Source organism: Armigeres subalbatus, chromosome 2, assembly GCF_024139115.2.
Source record: "Armigeres subalbatus isolate Guangzhou_Male chromosome 2, GZ_Asu_2, whole genome shotgun sequence".
NCBI lineage: Eukaryota > Metazoa > Arthropoda > Insecta > Diptera > Culicidae > Armigeres > Armigeres subalbatus.
Genome location: NC_085140.1, coordinates 143,149,962 through 143,172,372, shown reverse-complemented (window position 1 = coordinate 143,172,372; position 22,411 = coordinate 143,149,962). Strand labels below are relative to the sequence as shown.

General features: G+C 38.5%; 1 protein-coding gene across 2 annotated transcripts in view; it reads right to left on the bottom strand.

The window, feature by feature from the left end:
• The window catches only part of LOC134210927 (potassium voltage-gated channel subfamily KQT member 2-like), a 685,380-nt gene that overhangs the window by 296,108 nt on the left and 366,861 nt on the right, over window positions 1–22,411 (bottom strand). For both annotated transcript variants that reach the window (XM_062687367.1, XM_062687366.1), the window contains exon 3: window positions 7,003–7,137. In XM_062687367.1, coding sequence (XP_062543351.1) covers window positions 7,003–7,137 — 135 coding nt within the window. The remainder of the gene's footprint in view (window positions 1–7,002; window positions 7,138–22,411) is intronic.

Below are 22,411 nucleotides of genomic sequence, written 5' to 3'. Positions count from 1 at the left end.
TATATGTTTTTCTATTTATTAACAAGAGCTCTACTTATTATTTTATTTGCTACCTAGTAGAACCCTAGATGAATTTGAGCCAAAAAAATTGAAATATTTATTTGAGAACAGTTTTTTTTACGAACAGATCGTGAGTTTCGAGTGGAAGAAGGATTTTCATTTATAATTCGTTAAGGTGATTATACAATCAAGCCAAGTGGTGAATTTCAAATTCACCACACGGTTTCTACTCCTGTTATGAAAAGTTCAAAGCTAGCGTAATAATTTTCGTACAATGTTGAAATTAAAGTCGATTGTTTAGCATAAGTAAGCAAACGATCTACGGATGTTTCATCTCCATGGGCGATGTGGTTCTCTCACTTCGTGCTCTTGAAAAATCACTAGAAAAAGCACGTGGTTTCCAAGATGGGCGATTTGCGGCTTTGTTGTATAACCACCTTAAAAAACGACAAAGATATATATTTTTTCTCGTTGGTATTAATTAAATATTTTGAATCTTCTGTGTTAGATTATGGCGTGATCGAGAACGAACGAGAAATATCGGCAAACCTTGGAAGCTCATCAATTAGTGTGAGAACTGTAAAAGGGTGCCCTCAAGGAGGCGTACTATCACCTCTATTGTGGTCTTTAATCGAGCCTCAAACAACTGGAGGCTCGAGGCTTCGAGATAATTGGCTTCGCAGATGATATAGTTATATTGGTGAGAGGAAAATATGACTGTGTTATTTCTAATAGAATGCAAACTGCCCTAAATTTCATCACATTATGGTGTGAAAACGAAGGATTAAACATAAACCCTTCAAAGGCCACACTAGTGGCGTTTACAAGGAGAAGAAATTATTCTTTACCTACATTAAAATTGAAAGGAGCAGATTTGAAACTTTCAAACTCAGTCAAGCATCTTGGCGTTCGACTTGACAGTAAGCTGAATTGGAACTTACATCTTGAAGAAGCATTAAGCAAAGCTACAAATGCTTTATGGATAAGTAAGGCGACGGTCTGCAAAAAGTGGGGACTAAAGCCAAAAATGATTCAATGGATTTATACGGCGATTGTGAAACACAGAATATCATATGCCGCATTAGTATGGTGACCAAAAACAAAAGAAAGGGTGGTACAGAAGAAGTTGGGAAAACTTAAAAGATTAGCTACTCTTTCAATAACTGGTGCGATGAGAAACACGCCGAACACAGCACTAGACGCTTTGCTCCACATGCTACCATTGGATCAATTTATTCAATTAGAAGCAAAGAAGAGTGCTTTGAAGATCAAAAGAGATTCAAACCTCTTCGAAGGTGACCTAACAGTACATCTTAGTATTCTAAACAAAATAAATGTCAACTCACTTATCACAAACAATGATGACTGGATGAGGAGAAGATACAACTTTTGTCGTTGTTTTGATGTAATTAATCTTGAGCGAAGCACATGGACAAATGGTGGACCAAATCTTCGTTCAGGATCGATTGTGTTTTACACCGATGGTTCAAAGCTGAAAAATCAAGTTGGAGCAGGCGTGACTGGCCCAGGGACGAATATTTCTATTTTAATGGGAAAGTGGCCAACTGTTTTCCAAGCTGAAGTTCAGGCTATTCTTGAATGCTCTAATTTATGCATACGTCGAAATTACAGGCATTCAAATATTTGCATAATGTCTGATAGTCAAGCAGCATTGAATGCTCTGAAATCAGCAAGATGCACATCTAAACTCGTTTGGGAATGTGTTCAGTCACTCCAAACCTTGGGTAGTCGTAACAAAGTGACCCTATATTGGGTTCCTGGTCATTGTGGCATTGAAGGCAATGAACAAGCTGATATGCTGGCAAGACTTGGTTCATCTCGACAATTCATAGGTCCAGAACCTTTTTGTGGTGTATCTGCGTGTTCTCTTAGAATGGAACTCAAATCTTGGGAACATTAAAAAATAGAGAACACATTGATTGCAAGGCAGTCTAAACGTTTGATCACACCAAACGTATTTATCACTCGCAAAATTTTAGATCTTTCAAAAAAAGATCTTAACACATATACAGGTCTTGTAACAGGCCATTGCCCGAGCCGTTATCACTTGAAGCTGCTAGGAAAACTTCAAGATGATGTATGTCGCTTCTGCGGTATACATGTGGAAGACTTGGAACATCTGTTATGCCATTGTCCGGCAATTTTTAGAAAAAGATTACAGTTCTTCAACAGGGGGCTGATAGAACCCTCTGAAGTTTGGAGAACAAGTCCCAATTTGGTAGTACGATTCATCAGAACCATAATACCGTATTGGGAAGACGCTGGTAGTCAAGGTGATGCAATTGCTCTACATAGCAATGATGCGTCAACTTGACAAAGCTATATGAAATGGGGCATATATCACAATAGATCTAACAAATGGTCGCAGTGATTAAAATACCCAACAGGGAAAAAAAATGGCGTGATCAGCGTGTTCAGATTCGTCTGCCTTATAAGGGGTTAATACAGGCTTTGGCATCAGCAAGGGGCATCCATGGAATACAATAATGCCCTGGAATCCAAGCGAAGGTTGTCGATGTTGTATGTTTGTAAGGGTAGCCTGAATGGGTGTCTTGGGCGATAGCTTTTCTGTTAAAAAATCACTGCATTCGCTAAGGTAGACTGTCCGATACCGTAAGGTTGGTACATGTGACTTGTAGGCCAGCCCCTTGCCTCGAAAACGAAATCATGTGTATAGCGATGTCCATAGTACCTGTATTCCATGTTCTACAACTCATATTGTATTCTCTCATGAAGCATCTTGCTTTCGAATGATTTATATTGGCCAAGGAGGAGTGCCAGCCCCTCGCTCCTTTTATGGTATCCTGCCACTGGAGGAAGACTGGCGCCGGTCATTGCGCGCACGATCCCGTTCGTTTTTTTTTTCAAATGGCAGAGGGATCCTGCGATTACCGGCAGTAATAGCGGGCAGGGAAGCTGGTTTTCGGCATATAGTCGATTGGACTACCTCAGCCCAAGCAAACTTGGAAGGTCTAGAGAGGGTAGGATACCGATTCACACAACTGTTAAAGGTCGGAGATAGGACGTTGAAGGGGTTGAGGTATGCAATGGTGGTGAGTTCTAGGCGATACAATAGCCGTCTATCTGTATGGACTGGACCAACTACTTTTGGTTCCATTGGACAACAATGGCTCTGCTGATCGCTTAATAACTCGTAACGAAAAGGCTGCCGAAATTGATCGCCACTTCGTCACCTCACATAATATCACAAACATCACTAGTCTGTATGGAGCTTCAGTCAATAAGCATTAAGCATGTTATCAACATTAAAATGATGTTTCGCAGTATTTTGTTGTGCCGAACTTTCTGCCTATACTTCATCATCCAACACACAGACTCTAGATTTGGATAACATCTCAAACATTGAATTTGAGCATTTGAGTTTCTAAATCATAGATAATCTTGCGCTAAGGTAAGCTAAAGTCATCTCCGAGCTGACGAAAACAACTCAATAATATCAAATGTTCATTAAATAGTAAAATATGATATGGACATGATTGATATAAAGGATAAATGATCAGACGACAATAATCACTATTTTGCACTAGAATAACATGAGAAGGTCAAGTTATGCTATTTGTAAGAAGTGATCAGTATCATGTTCAATTAGTTTGCTATGGATGCTATGGATAATAGCATATCTTGATATTGAAATGATATCTCAGTGCTAATTTTTATTGTTGTTGCCTGTTTTTATATCTCTTACTAGCGAAAAATACCCAGCTTCACCTTGGTGTTTGTGATGCGAATGCCATATTCTGGACTATGTGCAGCACCTACTCTAGATCATTTGTCGTGCTATTGGTTTGTTCCTGGGAGGGAGAAACGGATACGAAAAATGTGTGTGTCAAGCCGAGCCGAAATCTAGCTGTCAGTGTGAGCCGAAAACGAAACTCTCGGCAAGCAAATTTTTGAAGGCAATATAACAACAATAACACGCAAAACAAAATTTAGTCATTTCATGTGGCGCCTACGTTGATTGTTTTTTCTTGTTAAGAAAATTATTTTGAGCTTTTTAGTGGAATGTCTTCACTCATAAGAATGTCATAAGACGAGTTTGTACAATCCCATTGAATTCCACCACTTTTTCTTGTTGAAAATTTACTTGTTGTATCTACAGAGTGTTGGTAAAAACTCAAAATCCCAAAACTCATGGATGATTCAAATCAAGCATGAGTTGAAACGCACCCAACTCAGCACCTAAAAACTCATGGATGAGTCGAATCATCCGTTTGAATCATCGTAGGTTTTCTTTTGTTCTCCTTTGTTAAAAACATTGAATTGACGTTTGTTGCATAAAATATTATATACTCTTTTATGTATAAGCAATAAATTGCCCCCAAATTGATTTCAAATGCGTTTTTGAACCAAAATGATTTTTTGGCAAATGAGTGAAATGATGCGTTTTAGCATGAAAAATTCAAATTCATTCCTTTAAAATCGCAGACGATTTCGTTCGCTCGGGAGCGCTCGTTGATTGAGATTTATGAGTGATTTTACCAACACAGTATATACTTAATTTGATGTGTAGTATCGAGAGCTCCCTCCCAGGTTTGTTCCCACAACACTGATTCGGAGTTGTATTCTACTGATTTTCTACTTTTACCTGTCAAATTAACCAACTTTTTGTACATACAAACCTTACAGATCCCAATTCGCATGGAAAATTGTGTAAATCGGGTAATACGTTCGTGAGTTAAATCGTTAGGAAAGGAACCTAAACTAATTTTTATTTATATGCTAGGTGGACCTGCCCGATCTCGCTCGGGTTTTATTTTTGATCTGTCAATCATTTAGTTGGTTGCAGCATCGCACGCTAGATCGATTTCAGTTCAAGCTTGATGGCTTTCTTCAGAATTCATGAAACCGTTTTATTTTGACAATCTTCCAATTTTCTCTGTCAAATTAATCAACTATTGGTATATTTAAACATAGTTGATCCCAAGACGAATCGATTAGTGAGGAAATATTGCAAATCGGTCCATACGTTTGTGAGTTGCCTCAAATAAAATATGGCCTCAAAGAAAATGTTAACCTATTTTTATAATGGATATAGAAGATATATAGAAGATAGAAGATAGATATTGTCGTAGCCAAGCAAATCCTTCTCCGATTTGCCTTTTACCAACGAAAACAAGCGCGGAACACCGAAGGATAATTCGCATGTTCACGCCTCAAAACCATAACACTGAATGATCGTTTACATATTTTCACTGTTCGAATCATCTACACTAATAAAAATCAACACATTTTTATTGGCAAAAATCTAAAGAAATATATAAATAAATTTTATGTGTGCGTTAATAACCACCCGTTATAGGAGGAATAGGAATCCAAATAAAGGTAATTAGTTAATAACGGTTATGTGTGTTTCCACATATATGCTATGCGAATTCACATAGCCATTATGTGGGAAATGCTATAGTCAAAATTGATGTGTGGCACACATAATGGATATGATTGGATTTTTGTCAGTGTAGAATTCCTGTCAGCCTACTGAGATTGCATTTCAAATTTCTTCTCATTAGCTTCTTAGTATGCGCATTTCAAATGCCAACTACGATTGAATTTCAAATTCGTTATAATTTTTTCTATTAATGTCATTTTTAAATATTTTAGTTTATTTCATTATTTTTATCATGAAATAAGAAATACGTTCCACTTCATCCATCGATGTAACCAACAAAAGCAAATGCATTTTTCAGACTCATTTTATTCCCCACAGGCATATGAAGATATATATAGATATCAGTCGAAACCATATCATGTTTTGTTATTCTGTTCATGGCTTCTGCCTGGGTCCCTATCTGAAAGCTTGAGAAGCAACCTTCATCTTCCACAAGTTTCAAACTCAAATGCCTTCTCTTAGAACAAGCCTTTTTTTTTAAAGTATTGTTAAACGTTTACCTATTTTATTCTGCCGAACACATGCTCAAGGAACAGTTTGCATTCCGACACTTCCGTCCCATTGTCCATCAACTAACTCGTCTAACTAACTGTCCATCAACTACTGATGCATATGACATCATCTTAGGCGTCCCCGAGGTTAGTTTCCTCGGGTCACTGATATGCAATCTGTTTACCTACAGGATAGTCAGGACTATCGGAAAAAATATTAGCTGCCTACAAACAAGTCATCTCCCCTGATAATGTCGGTGTGGGAGTGTTGCGCCAAAACACACTATTTGAAGTACCAGCACGTCCAACATAAATCTCTTCAGATGAGAACAAACTCCCCACCGTGGGGTGTGCGCACGTCCGAGGCTCATCATCTGGCTGGAACGCAAACCCCTCGAGACCGCTTTTGTGGGGCAAAAAGTAAGTTTTGTAGTCCATTGTGAGACATCAAAATATCAGGAGTTCAAACTCCACCGAAGGAAAATGGTTACCTCCAATACATATTTCAAATTAAATCTTTCACGTACAAATGCACGTTCATCGAATTTTTTAAAAACATTGTAAGTAATGTCCATGTCAAGAGAACAATACCCACAAGATAGGCAAGAAAATTTGATTTAACCAGATGAAGCAGCTAAATTGAAGGGCCAATAAGCATGGCCGATCACTCGGAAGAAGAATATTTGTGAGACAATAAGAGCCAGGTTCACGGCTCAGCGGAACTGCACCAAGCGTTTTTTCACTGACTTGTGATATAGTTGTTCGTAGATGGAAACGTAAATGGATTCATTTTCATTAATTCGTACATTTGTGGATATCTTCAGTTATAGAGTGGAAGGATATCCGATATGATTTGTGATCAATTAGATCTGATGCACGAAAACTCATGGTAGAAAATAGGTAATTTTTCATTTGGCGCTTGGTGCGATTTGGCAGAACCCCATCTTGTCATCTTCATCATAACTATGGTGTTATTCAATGATTGAATTTATATTTTCTTAAGTACTATGTTTTAGATGAAAACTTTTATTTGTGTATTAATTAGCATTAAAATGCTAATTTAGCTACAAATACAATACTCACCGTAGGAAGAACTCGATCGAAAACCATATAACTACGATAATTTCCATGACGAATAAGATGGCGATTGCTTGTTCCTCGTATTCCTGAATAGTTGAGAAGACACTTAAGGCCAAACATGTGAACACCATGAAGAATCTGTTGAATAGAGTTGAAGGAGAAAAGGAAATGTATTAGCGGTGGAGTGTCGGTCGTGTCCTATTATAGGGTGAGTGTGCGATAGTATGACAGATTTTGAATCAATCCTGAGCAAATATATTGCTGGTCGGAGCTGTGTGCAATTTCTCTTCATCGGTAAAGTAAAGAATGCTTTTCATCCTTTTTTTTCTTTCATTTTCTCCCCCGTGCGTGATGCGAATATATCAACCGAGTAATAGCTTGGCAAGAAGTTTACCAAAGCAATTTGCGGACTCATAATACAGACACAAGATTGGTAGGGGTGTGATTAGAGGTTGGCTCATTCTCCAGCACATCCAATTTCCGTATACGTCCTCTCTTTTATTGTGGCATTGGAAAGAATACGGTCAGTCTATTGTTAGGGTAAAACAATTATTCATAGAGGGGTTAGGCATCGTGTCAGATCAATAGAAACTTTACATTTTTTTTTTCAAATTGAATTTCATGTCCTTGCTTATATTATTTTATAAATGCGTTTATTTGAGACGCTTATATGGCGTAAGGCGGTATGCGATAACACTTTTTGCCTTTCTCGTACAACTAAGTTGTACCGAAAGGCTATCATTTCACTCCAAATTCGAACTTTTGATAGAGTTCCCGGAGACCCATAGTGTTATATACCATTCGACTCAGCTCTATGAGCTGAACAAATGTCTGTCTGTCCGTGTGTGCGTGTGTGTGTGTGTATGTGTGTGCGTGTGTGTGTGCACAAAATGCCATAAAAAACATTAGCCAAATTTTCACATAGAAACTCTTAACCGATTTTCTTGCAACAAGTTGCATCCGACAGAGACTAAAACGATGTTGATCACTATTGAATTTCATAATAATTGCTAATTGCAAAACATAGATAATATTACAATAGTGATGATACATAGTCACATAGAACAATAATGTGTTAAAAAAATGCCTTGCATCTATGAATATTTTTAAAGTTTATCCGTGGCTTGCTCCCATTAAGAGTTTCATCGTACTATAAAGATGCTCGTGTTGCACGCATTTAGGCGTAAGTATGCTCTTCGTTCAGTTTCATAGTACTATGAAATTGTCCGAAAGTTAAAATTCGAACATAGGAAATTCGAGAAACTTTTGGCAGCGCCATCTATCGTCTACTAGTGTAAATTTTCTATCATAACATTACGCGGTGTAACTATTTTGCCTTTCTTGTACATCATCGAGGTGTAAGCGTAAAGGCTACATTTATTACCTTTTTGCGCGAGAAAGGCGCCATCACCACTAGGTGGATTAATCTGGGTTTTTTTTGACGAAACGAAACGAAACGAAATTTGAAATGCTATTGTTGGTTCGGAATGAAACGAAACGAAATTCAGATTTACTTCCGATACTTCGAAACGAAACGAAATTGAGGTCCATTTGATTCGAAATTTTTCGAAACGAAACGAAATTTAAAAAAAATGTCCGCGGAATTTTTATTGAATAGTTTTTTTTGCATTATATACATAATGCAAAAAACTAATAAAAAGAATACGAATAAAAGAAAATTAATTTTGTTTAATATTGTTAAAAATATTGTAACCCAGATTATTGGTAGAATCTAGCTTAATTGTACAAAAGGACATAAGTAACAGATCAGTTTTATACATGTTTACCATAAACAACGTAAAAATATTCATCGCTAAATATTTCCAACAGGCCTCAGTAAAAATAAATTAAAGCTGATTTTTTAACTGCAATCAACAGATTTCATATTTATTGGATCTGTTCATCATTTTGAAAAGTATTACAGATCCAAAGTGCCACCCTTTCATTTCAATCGACATCTTGAAAAAAGTCTCCAGGCAAATTTCCAACCAAATTCATGAAGATTTATTGCGCATAAATCCCAAAATTTTATTCCCACCTTTGGGTTTCCGCGCCGAGCACTCAGCGCAAGACTCGGCGACAAGGGGAAAGTTATAAAGTTAGTAACCCTGATTTTTGACAATTAATGTCGATTGTTTGTGTGAGTGTATCGATGTCAAAAAATAGAGCTTTTAGCTGAATTTTTCATTGTCAAATGCAAGTTTTGACAGTATTATTCATGTATGAGTGAAAAACATGTATAAAAGGTCTATCGGGGAAGCAGTCGCTGGAGACAAATGTCATTGTCTTCAACGACGAAACGAAAAGTTTCAATGCAAACAGCAATATTGAATCTGTGAGACTTTCCAAACAGCTGTTGGTTGCAGTAGTACAAACTTAATTTTTTTTACCGGGATGTCAGCAAAATGGTCAACTTTTACCGAGATTCGCACAGCCGTGCCCCAGCAAACATGTTTTTTGCCGAGATTTCTGTCAAAATTGCTGGAAATCCCCAGCAAACAAGGTTACTCTAACTTGACCCTAATATGAGTGTAACCTGTTAGAAAGTTACTCTAATATTCTCTCTAACTTTAGGGTAAAATGAGACTAAAATTAGACAGATCTGCAACACTTTTGTTAGGTATGTTTATGTTTGTTGCATGATTTGATCTAACATGTTAGTCTAACTTTAGAGTGAAGTTAGTTATGTTTCGCAGTGGGCGGTTAGGGTATTGTTAGGGTTATTTCAAAAGGACTTTTATGCTGATTTATTTACATCCAGCTGCCATTCATGGCAGAATGATTATGTACTTGTGAAAATCGTGAAAATACATAACCAAACTGCCTTGAATGACAGTGGGATGTAAATGAAATATCAAACAAGATCAACGGGAAGTTTTTTTTATTCATAAATGTATTCAATTGATTTTTGATCATTTTTGATCAGCCACCCTCAGCATGGTCTTGCTTTGTAGCCGCGTGTCTTACCGCACGGCTAAGGAGGGCCCCTCATCTCCCACATTACCAAAATATATTAACAAATTATTCAAAACCGCCTGGCAGTCTTTGAACACTTGATTTTCACTTCTCGAACCGTTACGCTGATCCTGAATGGGCAAGAGTCGGAGCGATACCGGATCAAAATCACTGTTATGTTCGTTTGTAACTAAATGGCTGAATTGTTTTGCATTGCTTATTGCATAGTGACACTCGTCGATGAACTTGCTCAAATCGATTTCTTCTGTTTGATTCAGGGTGTGGAAATTCTCACTCTCAATTCAACTATTTTGTCTAAATCATCGTCTTTCTCACCCCAGACTGAACACTCATCATGGCAAACCAGCGTAGATCTTCTCCAGACACAAATTAAATTCGAGCGTCTCGTATGATTCATTGTGATCATTTAAAAATGAATCGCCAGCAATAACATTCCTGCTCAGCTTATTCACTAGGCGTATGTTTGCTTCCGCCGTCCGCAGGACTTTTGCCTTGCCAAATACCTAAAACAAAACACTTCCAGAAGTTAGTTCCCCTTTCCTGACTATTTGGATCCAATCTTACTTACCACTTAGTGATGATAGTTGCATTGCTGAGCTTCATTTATCCTCGTAAGTTTTATTTTAAAGTTAAGTCGGTCGAAGAAGCGCTGGGAAACCACGAGAAACAAACACGTGAAATAAATTTTACTTTTTCGGTCGGTATCTGTGCACCGACCGAAGCCGGCCGGCGGAGTGAAACAAAAAGAACTGTCAAAATTTAAAGAAAAAATGGAGTCAGCATAAAAGCATAAAAATGGTTATGTTTTCGAGCCGTAACATAACTAACAGACCCTAACCAATTTCTAACTTCTCACAGATTGTTACTCTGGGTCAGCAAATAATTTGCCAGCTAACAAACATCAGTATATCAGTTATTTATTTTGCTGGCGCACGGCTATGCGGATTTTTACCGAGCTGCAGAAATAAAAACTAAGTGCGTAAACTCGACTTTTTCTAAATTTTTACTGAGGTTTGATGGAAATATTAGGCGAGCATTTTTTTTTTGTTATGGTGAGGGGCATTTTTCATCAATCTTTTTTTCTCGGCCTTTGAAGACAAACGAAAATCGTGACTGCTAGACGAAAACCTTTTTCGTTTAATCACTTCACCTCTCACTCACTTTTTGTGAGAACGATTAGAAAAATTCCATGGTGCGCTGATGGGAGTCGGACCTTAACAATAATAGCTGTGAGATGCTCTTACTCTAGCAACACCATTACGCTATCTGCATGTAGGCATTAGGTTACAAACGTCCCGGATTATGCGGGACAGTTCCGGGTTCAGCCTACTTGCCTCACATTGCCTGGCGTCCCGGAAAACGTTCTCCATTCCATGATGAATCTGTAAAGCCTGAAAATTCAAACCATTGGAAATAGAATGTAAAAAAACTATAACAGATCTGAATAATTAAGATAATATAGGGAACTTGAACTTACTGAAGTTGAGGGTCTTGAGGTTCTACTGAAGTTATAGGATGAAGGTAATTTTGAGTACCCAAACAATTTTCGCAGGTCTGATAAGGTGGTCGCCCGTGTAACCAAATTAATTTGGTATATAACCTTCCATACAATATGTTTCAACAATCGATATTTATTTTCCTAGATAAAAACCAACTAAACTCGATAGAAATATCCATTAGAGAAGCGAAAGTTACAAGCACAAAAGATTTCACTTGAAAAAATATAACTGCTAGATGAAAAAAAAATTGAATATAATGCTTAAAATCAACAGTTATAAATCTTTTCAGACCTTGAGAACAATGTATAAGCCTTTAGCTAATAAATGTAAACTAATTTTATACCATAAATATTAGGGAGAGTGCTAGTAATGGACCCCCTGAATAAAAACCAAAAGTTAACGCTGGAATCAACGATTTCCTGCAAATTTCCATAGGATAAAGTTGCTTCAAATATAATGGTAGTTGTTTTTGGCGTGCCAATAAATAAGTCTCAAAATTTTCACGGTAGGTAATCATCCAATCTATATACATCTATATACATAAAAATGAATTTCTGTCTGTCTGAACCTTATAGATTTCGAAACTACTGAACGGATCGGCTTTAAAACTTGTATGCCGAGGTTTTTGGGGCCGGGGAAGGTTCCTAAGATGATTCGAGGTCCCTCCCTCCTTTGGAAAGTGGGGCTCCCATACAAATGAAACATCAATTTCTTCATAACTCAAGAATTATTCAGAAAATAAATCAATTTTAGGCGAAACGAAGTTCATCGGGTCTGCTAGTGTTGAATAAGCATAATGATTATAAAAAATCGATGAAAGACCCGGTAAATTTTCGTATTTTTGTCGTTTGAAACTGCTCCGCATTTTCAACCCATCGGGGCAAATAGAAATGCATAGTGCGGGGCAAGTTGAAACAACGGTTCAAAACGTCACCCTCGCAATTTAAAATGATTTTTTCCAGAATTCATATTGGTTCGTAAATACATTCGGATAATATAAATTTATAAAAAGGTCCAAGCTTCTGAAAATAAATTTAATAAATTTTCGCACATCCTGTCATGAATGCAACCCATTTGCAATTTCCACTCAAGAATAGAATTAAAAGGGGTCATGTTCAAACTGCATGGGCTTGTTTTGAGATTCTTAATCTACTTTTCCTCGTAGTGAGCACTGGCTTTCAAAAAAAAAATAAATAAAACAGAACATGTAACCATTTTGTTAACTCCACCTTTCACTTCGCTAGTCCCCTATTTCTTCAATCGAGGGGTTTGTGAGAGATATGCTGGATAATTAATGTGAATTTACGAAGAAGCCACAAACGAATTGATCAAGCGCACAATTCAAGCGAATCAAATAATTAACCATCCTGAAAAGTAATCCGAGTAAATATCAAGATGGACAATACAAGAAGGATTTGATTTTCAAAATTCTAGAACAAAGCCTACTATTTTATCACTTTTCCTTAACAGGAGACAATTTTGAGCTAACGTCTGAAAGATATTCAAAATCATCAGAAGTTCAAGACCTGTCAGTACTTTCCCTTGCTCTGATTTTTCCTGGGATGCGGAGATGTACAGTTAGGGTAGATCTGGGACCACGATGGTGCCTGAATTCCAAAGGCAAAATATTGAAATTTATCTTTCATAAAAAAAGAAACAAATGAAATACCTGAGTACACGCGACCGCACACGTAAGGCAATCAAACTCATCAAATGCTTTAGTCAAGCAAGCCTTTGGCACAGCAGAGTGCGATTGATTCGCATTCTATATCAGTCCGTTGTTGGGGGCATGGAGTGCGATCCTCTCGTTTAATAAACAATGTGCACTCGCTTGACTGTGGATATACAACAATAAAGCACATGTGGAGATTGGACAAATCAAGCATCCGAAAGATATTCAATTTGCAAAAAAAGAGAGCTGACCGCGGTGGAGGTTGGTACTCGGATTCTGATGGCTTTTCCGCAAACGTGACCTTTAAGTGGTCTTGTTGTGTAGGGGTTATCACGCCTATCTAGAGAGTAGGAGGTTGAGGGTTCGAGTCCCTCCAAGACACGTGGATTCTTTTTCGCAAATTTCATATCAATTTGTCCATTTCGAAACGTGTGAGTGCATATGCACAGCCAAGATATTTAACAATGAAATAATGGTTTTCGTACGGCCGAGTTGCCGAATAATATGCAATTAATTGTAATGAAATACCTGTTAATTTAATATTTACACAATTGATCATGATACACTCCTCATGCCAACAATAGTGAGTGTTTTACCCAATGACATTAATTTTCTTGTGTTGCTTTATTATGTGTCCTTTCATAGAATAGATCTGTAGTGGAATCAAGTATCCTAATGCTACATTTTGACAAGGCAAGTGAATTGAACGCGAATTGAACGTCTAAGCACCTTCGTTCTACTCAATTGAATGAAAAAGGTTGAATATATTATATATTCAACTTTTGGCAAGTCAATTGAATTAAACTGAGTTGTTCAATTAACTTGCCTGGTCAAACATAAGGTAACATAAGGACTAAAATTAAAACTCCCCCTAAAAAAATTTAAAAAATCATAAAAATAGGAAATTGCCAATAAAGAAATCAATAAATATAAAATTTCCACAAATAATTCAAAACTAACACAAATAATTAGGCATTTCTAAAGGCAAAAATTGCAATTATTAAAGAAGAATTTTCCATAAATAAATCAAAATGATCCACGAAAAGAAAAATACAAAATTTCCATAAATAAATCAACATTAAGTATAAACAATTACAAAATTTTACACAAAAGTAATGTTTTTTTTCACAAAAAATGAAAACTGCCTACGAAAAAATCAGTAAAGAGCCAGAAAAAAACATGAAAAATTCCTTTGCGAAATACAAAAAAGCAATTATGGAAAATTTTATCAAATTTTTTGCTTTCTGTATTTTTTTACGGAAATTTTCGTTTTTTTTATTGCTTTTTATTGATTTTTTAATTTTAATTTTTGTTTTGTGGAAATTTCTCAATTGTTTATGGAAATTTTGCATTATTTGTAGAAGTTTTATGTGTATTTATTGCTCATGCCCTGATTTCTTTATTGGGAATTTCCTTTTTTTACGGAAAATCTCTAATTTTTCAAGGAAATTTTATTTTGAAGCCGTATCATAGGAGCAATTTAATTCAGGTGTTTGGCATGGTACTTCTATTCTGTTGAAATATGATCTTGTGGTTACTTAAGATTTCCTCAGATTTTTGTGAGTTGACGATTCTTTACCTATTGCTTTCACTGAAATTTTTAAACTCAAACCATCAATTGCTCAAGACAGCGGCACGATTGATCACACCAAATTTGAAACCATTCATCACTTCCCTGTGGAGAAGTTCCACAAGCTTCCTCAACAGTGCAAAACTCGTTCACTTCTAGATGCATCGTGCGATCCCGGTACCATCAGAGCCGGATGAAAGCCATAAATAACTCCAAAGTGTACATCAGTTCAGCCGGAGCATCAACATTGACCGGGACAAATAGTTCGATTTCCGAGCGATGGAACTGCCTCTGCAAACGGTGGCTATACTGGTCCGACGAGAAGGGTATCGAATCTATACACAACTTCCGATTCGATTTGCACCCTTCTGCCGAAGAAACACCAAGTGTGACCAAGAGGCAGACCATTCGTCTTCGTTTATTCCAATCCTTGATATGCATTAGTCCACTGATATGCAAGGTACACTTTCCATGCCACCCGGATGTGGCGATACCGGTCGGTTGTCGGTCGGTCAGCGCAAAATTGTTGTCAAGAGCGCCAATGTTTGAGCTAGCTCTCAAGAATGTACAACTGAGGTCCCAAGTGAAAATAGAACCATATTTCCTTTCCAGTATGCCAAAATGCCTCGATAAAAATGAGCTGTTTTTATACTTCCAATCATACATGATACTACAACCATAAATCAAACATAATTGCATCACAATTTCATAGGATATCGATGGGATTGTAGGATACCCATCCAGAATTATCAACCGATTTTGTTAATTTTCCTCGCAATCCTAGGAAAATGCCACAGGAAAAACAATGAAAGGTAAACAGCGCGTGAAATTTTAGAGGAGGAAATTTACGTTATCGAAGAAAAATGAATAAGTTCGAAAGCCTTTTTTTTAAGGTCTCGGAAGTCTCTTTTCTAGAGGACCGGAAGTTTTTCTAGCTTTATTATTAAAACTTTCTTTTTTCTTTTCTCCTTCTTTTGAAAGGCTCGGAAAGCTCGGAAAGAAAGCTTATTGGCTTATCCTTCCAAAATGTTAGGAAGCCTCGTTTTAAGTGGCTCGAAAACCATATTTCAAGAGACTCGGAAGCCTTTCTTCAAGAGGCTCATAAGGTTCTCTCGGAAGAGACGCGGAATCCTAGTTTCAAGAGGCTCGGAAGCCTCCTTTGAATACGCTCGGAAGCCTTCAATAGTCAAAAAAGTTCTGTTAAACGATGTATGAACTCAATTTGAATTGGGAAGTTTCAAAGAAAATAAAAATTTCATTAAAGTTTATGGAAAACCATAAATTCTGTTAGTTTTCAGGTTAATTTTTCATATATCTTAAGAGTTACGATTATTTTCATTTACAGCAAAAAAACATAGGGGGTGCCTCAATTAATGCTTTTCGAAGGGTACCTCTCAAGAAAAAGGTTGAGAACCGCTGTTCTTGGCTAACATTACTTCCTCTGCTTTCCTGTGAGATTATTATTTTGATTGTGAGCTACAGGATTAACAGTGCAATAAGGAAATAATGCCAAATTAAAAATGGAATAATATATACGCAATACGATATCAATATTTTTACGTATCAAGTATCATATTTTTAAAGCTTTGTGTTCAACAATCTTGTATCTGTAGTGTACAACTGTACAATGTTCAGTCAGATGAGTTGAAATGTAATTAAAACAAAATCAGATTTACAATTTCAATCCAGGAAATTGATGTCTATTTTATGTAACAACTACCACTTCCTGTACATCATTGTTCAATCACAGTAATTTGATTTCCTACACATATTGTCGGTGTGCTACTGATGCTATCTAAATCTCGAAGCAACAAAGGGGCCAGCAAACTTCCTACAGCAAACGGAAATCACTCAAAATGGGTCCTTATGGGTTATCTCATATCTCTCCATTCATCGGAAGGTGCTAAATTACTATTCATCGACAGTGCCAGCAAAAAAAAAAGATGTCGTTCCTCTGGATATCTGCCAACACAAGCCAGTCCCAAAGGACCCATCCCTTTATAAGCATGTGGTAAGAGGTAGTAGTGCTTTACTCGACTTTGTTCGTGCCTCAGCATAAATCATACTCGCACTCTATCTCTCCCGGTGGCAGTATCCAGGCGTGCAATTTTCATCACCTGTATGCTGCCGGTTGGTACGTACGGTGTGGCGTTCCGAGTAGCATAGATCTATGTAGCCACTTTTTTGTTCTGTTTATGACGAAGGTTCTTGCTGTTGCATTGATGGTAGCTTTGGTACAAACTGGACCGGCTGTCCTCGTCGTTGACCTCGCGGTCAACGCCTGGCCATCACCAATACCGGTGGATGACGTTCTCATTCCGGTACTTTGAAGCAGCCATCATAGACGGCGACGAAGCATGGTAACCCTGATGATAATGGTGACGACGGAAAACGCGATCAATCGATAGTGGTTGGCTGATTTATGAGATGATTTACGAGTATTCGTTTGTTCCTAATTGCGGTGAAAGCGAATGGACATCGCGGATAAGCGGCTGCTCACTGTGGGATTGTTTGAGGTTAATATTTTTACCAGCTAAGAAACTTATTACCATTATTTATTTAAAAACATATGTCTGAGTGGTTTTAGATAGGCCAAGGGTGTGAATAAAAATATGAATAAAATCGAAAAACTCCTCAGATCGCTTCATCCATTAACCGGTGGATGAAATTTTACTGAGATATTATTATTGCCCCCTAAAAATTCAAGAGGATGGAGGGGTTCATATTTTGTGTTTCATGATTAATTTATTCAAACCTTTTGTTTTATGAATCAAATAAAAAAATAGATAGATCAACTGAGGGACTTTTGCTTCGCCCTCGATGTCCATGATACAAATTCGATCGTAGAAAAAAGCCAACGATTTTTTTTTCTGCCTACCATACACGCTAAAAATGAACTACTCAAAATTGAGTCGAATCCGACTCATTTTCATTAAAAACGGGACAACTCAAAATTTGAGTAAAAGATACTACTTCAATAAAATGATGATTTCGCGAAAGTTAAGCTTGGCCTTCCATCAATTTTTAATACGACAGATGCGAATCAAGTTTTTCTATCTATCTAAGTGCATTTTACGACAAACAGACTCCTAGTTTAAGTGCAATCATCATTTTATTGAAGTAGTATCTTTTACTCAAATTTTGAGTTGTCCCGTTTTTAATGAAAATGAGTCGGATTCGACTCAATTTTGAGTAGTTCATTTTTAGCGTGTACAGTGCACTGCGATAACTCAAAGCTCAATGGAACGGAAAGTCGACCCCAACCTTGTTACCCTTTTGAGAAATGGCAGGACGCTGATGGCTTGGAATGGGAAATCAATTTTTTAGTATGTTGAGATAATTAAGTTGATTGCATTTACATGAGCACATAATTAGTACTTCTCGGGCCAACCGGTAGTGGGTGCGGTTGGCGAAGAGGACACCATATGGGTAATCGGTTTTCAATAGGTGGAAAAGTGGTGGGAATGACAGGTCATTAATTTGGTTCGCACGAATCATGTGCATCTGAAAGCACAATAGTTTAAATAGCTGTATTTTCGTATCAGCTCAAAGGATCGAAATTGGTTAAAATAATTTAAAGGTAAACAAAAATTAAAGTAATATGTTTGCCTGATATACCTGATTTTTTAAACTTTATTTGTGTGAATTTTGATACAGGGATCAGTTCTTCACTTGTCTAGTGAAGCCAAGGCCAATTGGGTGCTTGGAGAAAAAGGCTTAAAATGGAGCCACCCTCAGATCAAACCAAAGGACCTTCCAGAACCAAGGTTTTATGCAATATGATAATAGATTAAAATTAAAAAGGACAGAATAGTTAAAACCAGGACAACAAAACCTATAGAATATTGGTCGGTGGTAAAACACATGACGCTGCATAAAGTGTAAACGCTGCTCATAAGGCACTGGAAGTAGGCTGGATGGATGAAATGCTCATTGAAAGCCGCCTCAGATGTGAACAAATCTGCAGAGAGATGCTTCAAGTGTTTGGGCTTTGGAAACCGGGTAGCTTGTAAAGGCCCAGACAGATCCAACATGTGCTGGAAATGTGGGGAAACAGTTCATCTTGCGAGAGACTGCACACACCGAATTGTATGCTTTGCACTACAGAAGACGGAAATGACCATCATACGGGCGACTACAGATGTCCAGCCTACAAGAGGTCGATCGCAGGCCAGCAGTAGTGGAGATAATTCAGATTAATCTGAATCATTGTGAAACCGAACAGCAACTTTTATGGCAATGTACAGCAGAAACGATGAGCGATGTCGCGATAATTGCAGAGCCGTATCGAGTTCCCCCTGATAACGGCAACTGGGTGACAGATAGAACGGGTATGGCTGCGATACAAGTTGTGCGCAAATTCCCTATTACTATTCAAGAAGTTGTGGAGAGTCCGTGCGAAGACTTCGTGAGTGCCAAAACCAACGGCGTCTTTATATCCAGCTGCTATGCACCTCCAAGGTGCACCGTGGAGCAGTTTAGCCAGATATTAGCTGATAGGAAGCACTAGCGAAGCTAAACGTACGATTGTGCAATGAAGGCTCCGTGACTAGATTTCGAAGAGATGTTAGGGAGTGTTAAAAATAGTTTGAACATTTTATTCAAATTTCATGTTAAGTTGAACCAACCCAATGTTCGTATCATCAGAACCATATGCCAGGCATAGACCAGATAATAAATCTATGTTTAGTTTTCAAACCATAAATGTTTCCTTTAGCATATGTTTATTCTAGATAGTTTACCTCCCAGGAAGAGCAAATTCTAGATAGGAAACCGTTTTCGAATGTTTACTTTAGATATGATCGCTTCTCGAGCGTTGTTCATATGGATAGAATAAACATACTCACGATAGGAATTTTCCATTCATTCGTTTGCAAGATTGCCTCTTGCATTGAAACTTGTATCCTTTAGGATAACAGATGGCACCACTCATAAGTATTTGCACGATAGGTGTCGCGACGATTAGAAATTGCATTCCATGTTGGATGCAATTTGAGACTCTTCTAATAAGAATTGCAGGTCCTTTAGCTATGGGCTTTTAGAGGTCAGCACCTAAATTATAAGAGTGCCATCTGTATTAGAATTTCACGCAGTAAGAATTTAGAATACCAGTTAGAATTGGTTAAAGGTATAGGTAATGATGATATGAACACTAATTAATATGTATAGGTCGATTTCCCAAAGATTATGTATATATAGCTTAAGCGGTCCTTTGGAAAATACAGTTCAGTTCAGTTCAGTTTTCACTTCCTAATCGACAAGACGTTTGTCATTCCTTTAGTGAACAATCCAAGTTGCCTTCGAAGAACTTGATTGAATCTCCAGAAAAGCATAGAACCAATTTGCTGGTAACTAGCACTGGAATCCATTCAATCTTGTTCGGAAATTGCAACTCCTCCGAAAGATCCGAAAAAATTTACAAAACGCTTGTAACAGGGAGTCTATCATCGACATCACGTTCTGCAGTTCTCCGTTGACGGAAAGCATGAACTGGAGAGTTAGCGAAGAGTACCCCACAGCGACCACCAAGCGATCCGCTACAGTATTGGACAACGAAACCCTGGTGCAACACGAAGAAGGATAACAAGTGAACGGAAGTGGGAAACGAAATCCTTCAACAAAGACCTATTCGTTAAAGCACTTCGACCGGACAGCAGTATTCGGCTAAATTTCAACAGTGACGTTTACTACGCCTGTGAAAAGTCGGCGAAGGAAATGAACGCAATAGCGAGGATCATGCCAAACGTAGGCGGACCAAGAAGCAGTACGAGGCGTGTGCTAGCTAGTGTCTCGTCATCAATACTGTGGTATTGGGTTCCGGCAATGCATTGCAAACCAAGCGAAATCAGGAAAAGCTGAAAAGTGTGTTCCGGCTGATGGTCATTCGAGTCGCGGGCGTAAATAGAACGATATCGTCGAAGGTAGTATGCGTTATTGCGGCAATGCTACCCATCTGCATGACCCTGGAGGAAGATATCCAGTATTATCGGCGAAGAGACACCAGAAACGTAAGGCAGGAAGTGAGAATCTGTTCGATGGCGAGATGTCAACAGGAGTGGGACAGTACGAAGAAAGGGAGGTGGATCCCAAACCTGTCGGTGTGGATGAACAGAAAGCATGGTGAAGTAAATTTTCACCTGACACAGTTCCTGTCGGGCCACAGATGTTTCCGGAAGTACTTTCATCTGTTTGGTCATTCTAATTCACCGTTGTGTCCAGAATAAGAAAGCGAATGTGTTACGAAGAAGGCACGTGGAATGCGATCAGCAGAGTCGTGACGCAAATACAGTTGGAACTACAACGTAGATGGAAAATTGACCAGTGAATAAGTGTAGTTACGGGGGTAAATTCAGGGCAGTGAGCAGTGTTTGGCCTCGGGTCGGCATCGGCGAATCGGAAGTCTTCTGCCAACCGGAATCGTCAATCGACCTTGGCACTCGAACTGCCCACTTGCTGAAGAAAGAAGGTGGAAGCGCTTCGGATATGTTGGGCACCGCCAGTACGGACGCCATCTACCACCGAAACCCTAGCAGCACACATATTCCATTTATGTTACTGTAACTCGCATGTGACCAGATTTAGTCACGAACAAGTTGCTGTAACCGATTTTGTCTTACTTGTGCTGCTCGGGAACTGTCGGACCACCTCTGCAACCCGAAGACGAAGTCAGCCCAATGCGCGAAAGCGTCCCTTGCGATAACCACCGGTAATCGGGGAACCATCAGTGCGGAAGTTTGCTTCACCGAAACTGGTGGACCACCCTCGACGCCGAGTTATTCAGGAGGATTTGAGCCAGGAAGTTTGTTGCACGACCGCCGAGGGATCGAGACAACGCTACGTAGCAGTGGATCTCAGCCAGCCAGTCGGCGAACTAAGCTCTCAGTCAACACAAAATCGTATATGATGCAACATAAGATGCTAAAGTGGAGGCGATATACGTACATATTGTGTGGGGAAGTACCTATATGGCTTCTACTTTAGCATCTTATGTGATATCTTATACGATCTTGTGTTGGCTGGCCTAGGGGCCGGAATATTCGAAGAAGTGCATGAGCACAAACCCTCTCCCGTCCCCCAAAGTAGTCGCAGCTTTGCGTGTTTCCGGGGGGATCGAGGCAAGGAGGACATGAGACCTAAAGCCCACTAAAACCAAAGCCCTTTCACCAGTCCGTATCCTCCGGCCCGCAATTAAGCAATACATCAGGAAAGGACTATTCAGAACACTCACGCCTTAGCATAGGCACTCGACTTCATTACATACAACATCGACTGCAAGGGTGGTAGCCTCACCATCTATCGATCGCAAGCTATGATAGTAACATATCGGTCTGTATCATAAACTCGCGTAGGAGACCAGCATCCAGACAACAAACATAAACCGCAATGACCTCTATATCTACGTACGGAGGGCTCCGTAGTCCACCCACGGCGTTTTTATTGTCGGGGTTAGCATGGTGTTCACTACATAACAGTAGTTTATGCTGCAGCTGCTGGTTTTGTTCAAGACGCCACCAGAGCTCTGTAGTTTGGACTTAATCTGTTGAGACGCTGTGTTCACCACATTCCATATAACCTCTACCCGACACATCTATTACTACACCGGCCGGAAGACTTAAGCGTGATACTCCGTCGTACATGATATTCCACAGAAACGGTACGATGATCATCCGCTGACACTTCTATAGACATGTCGAC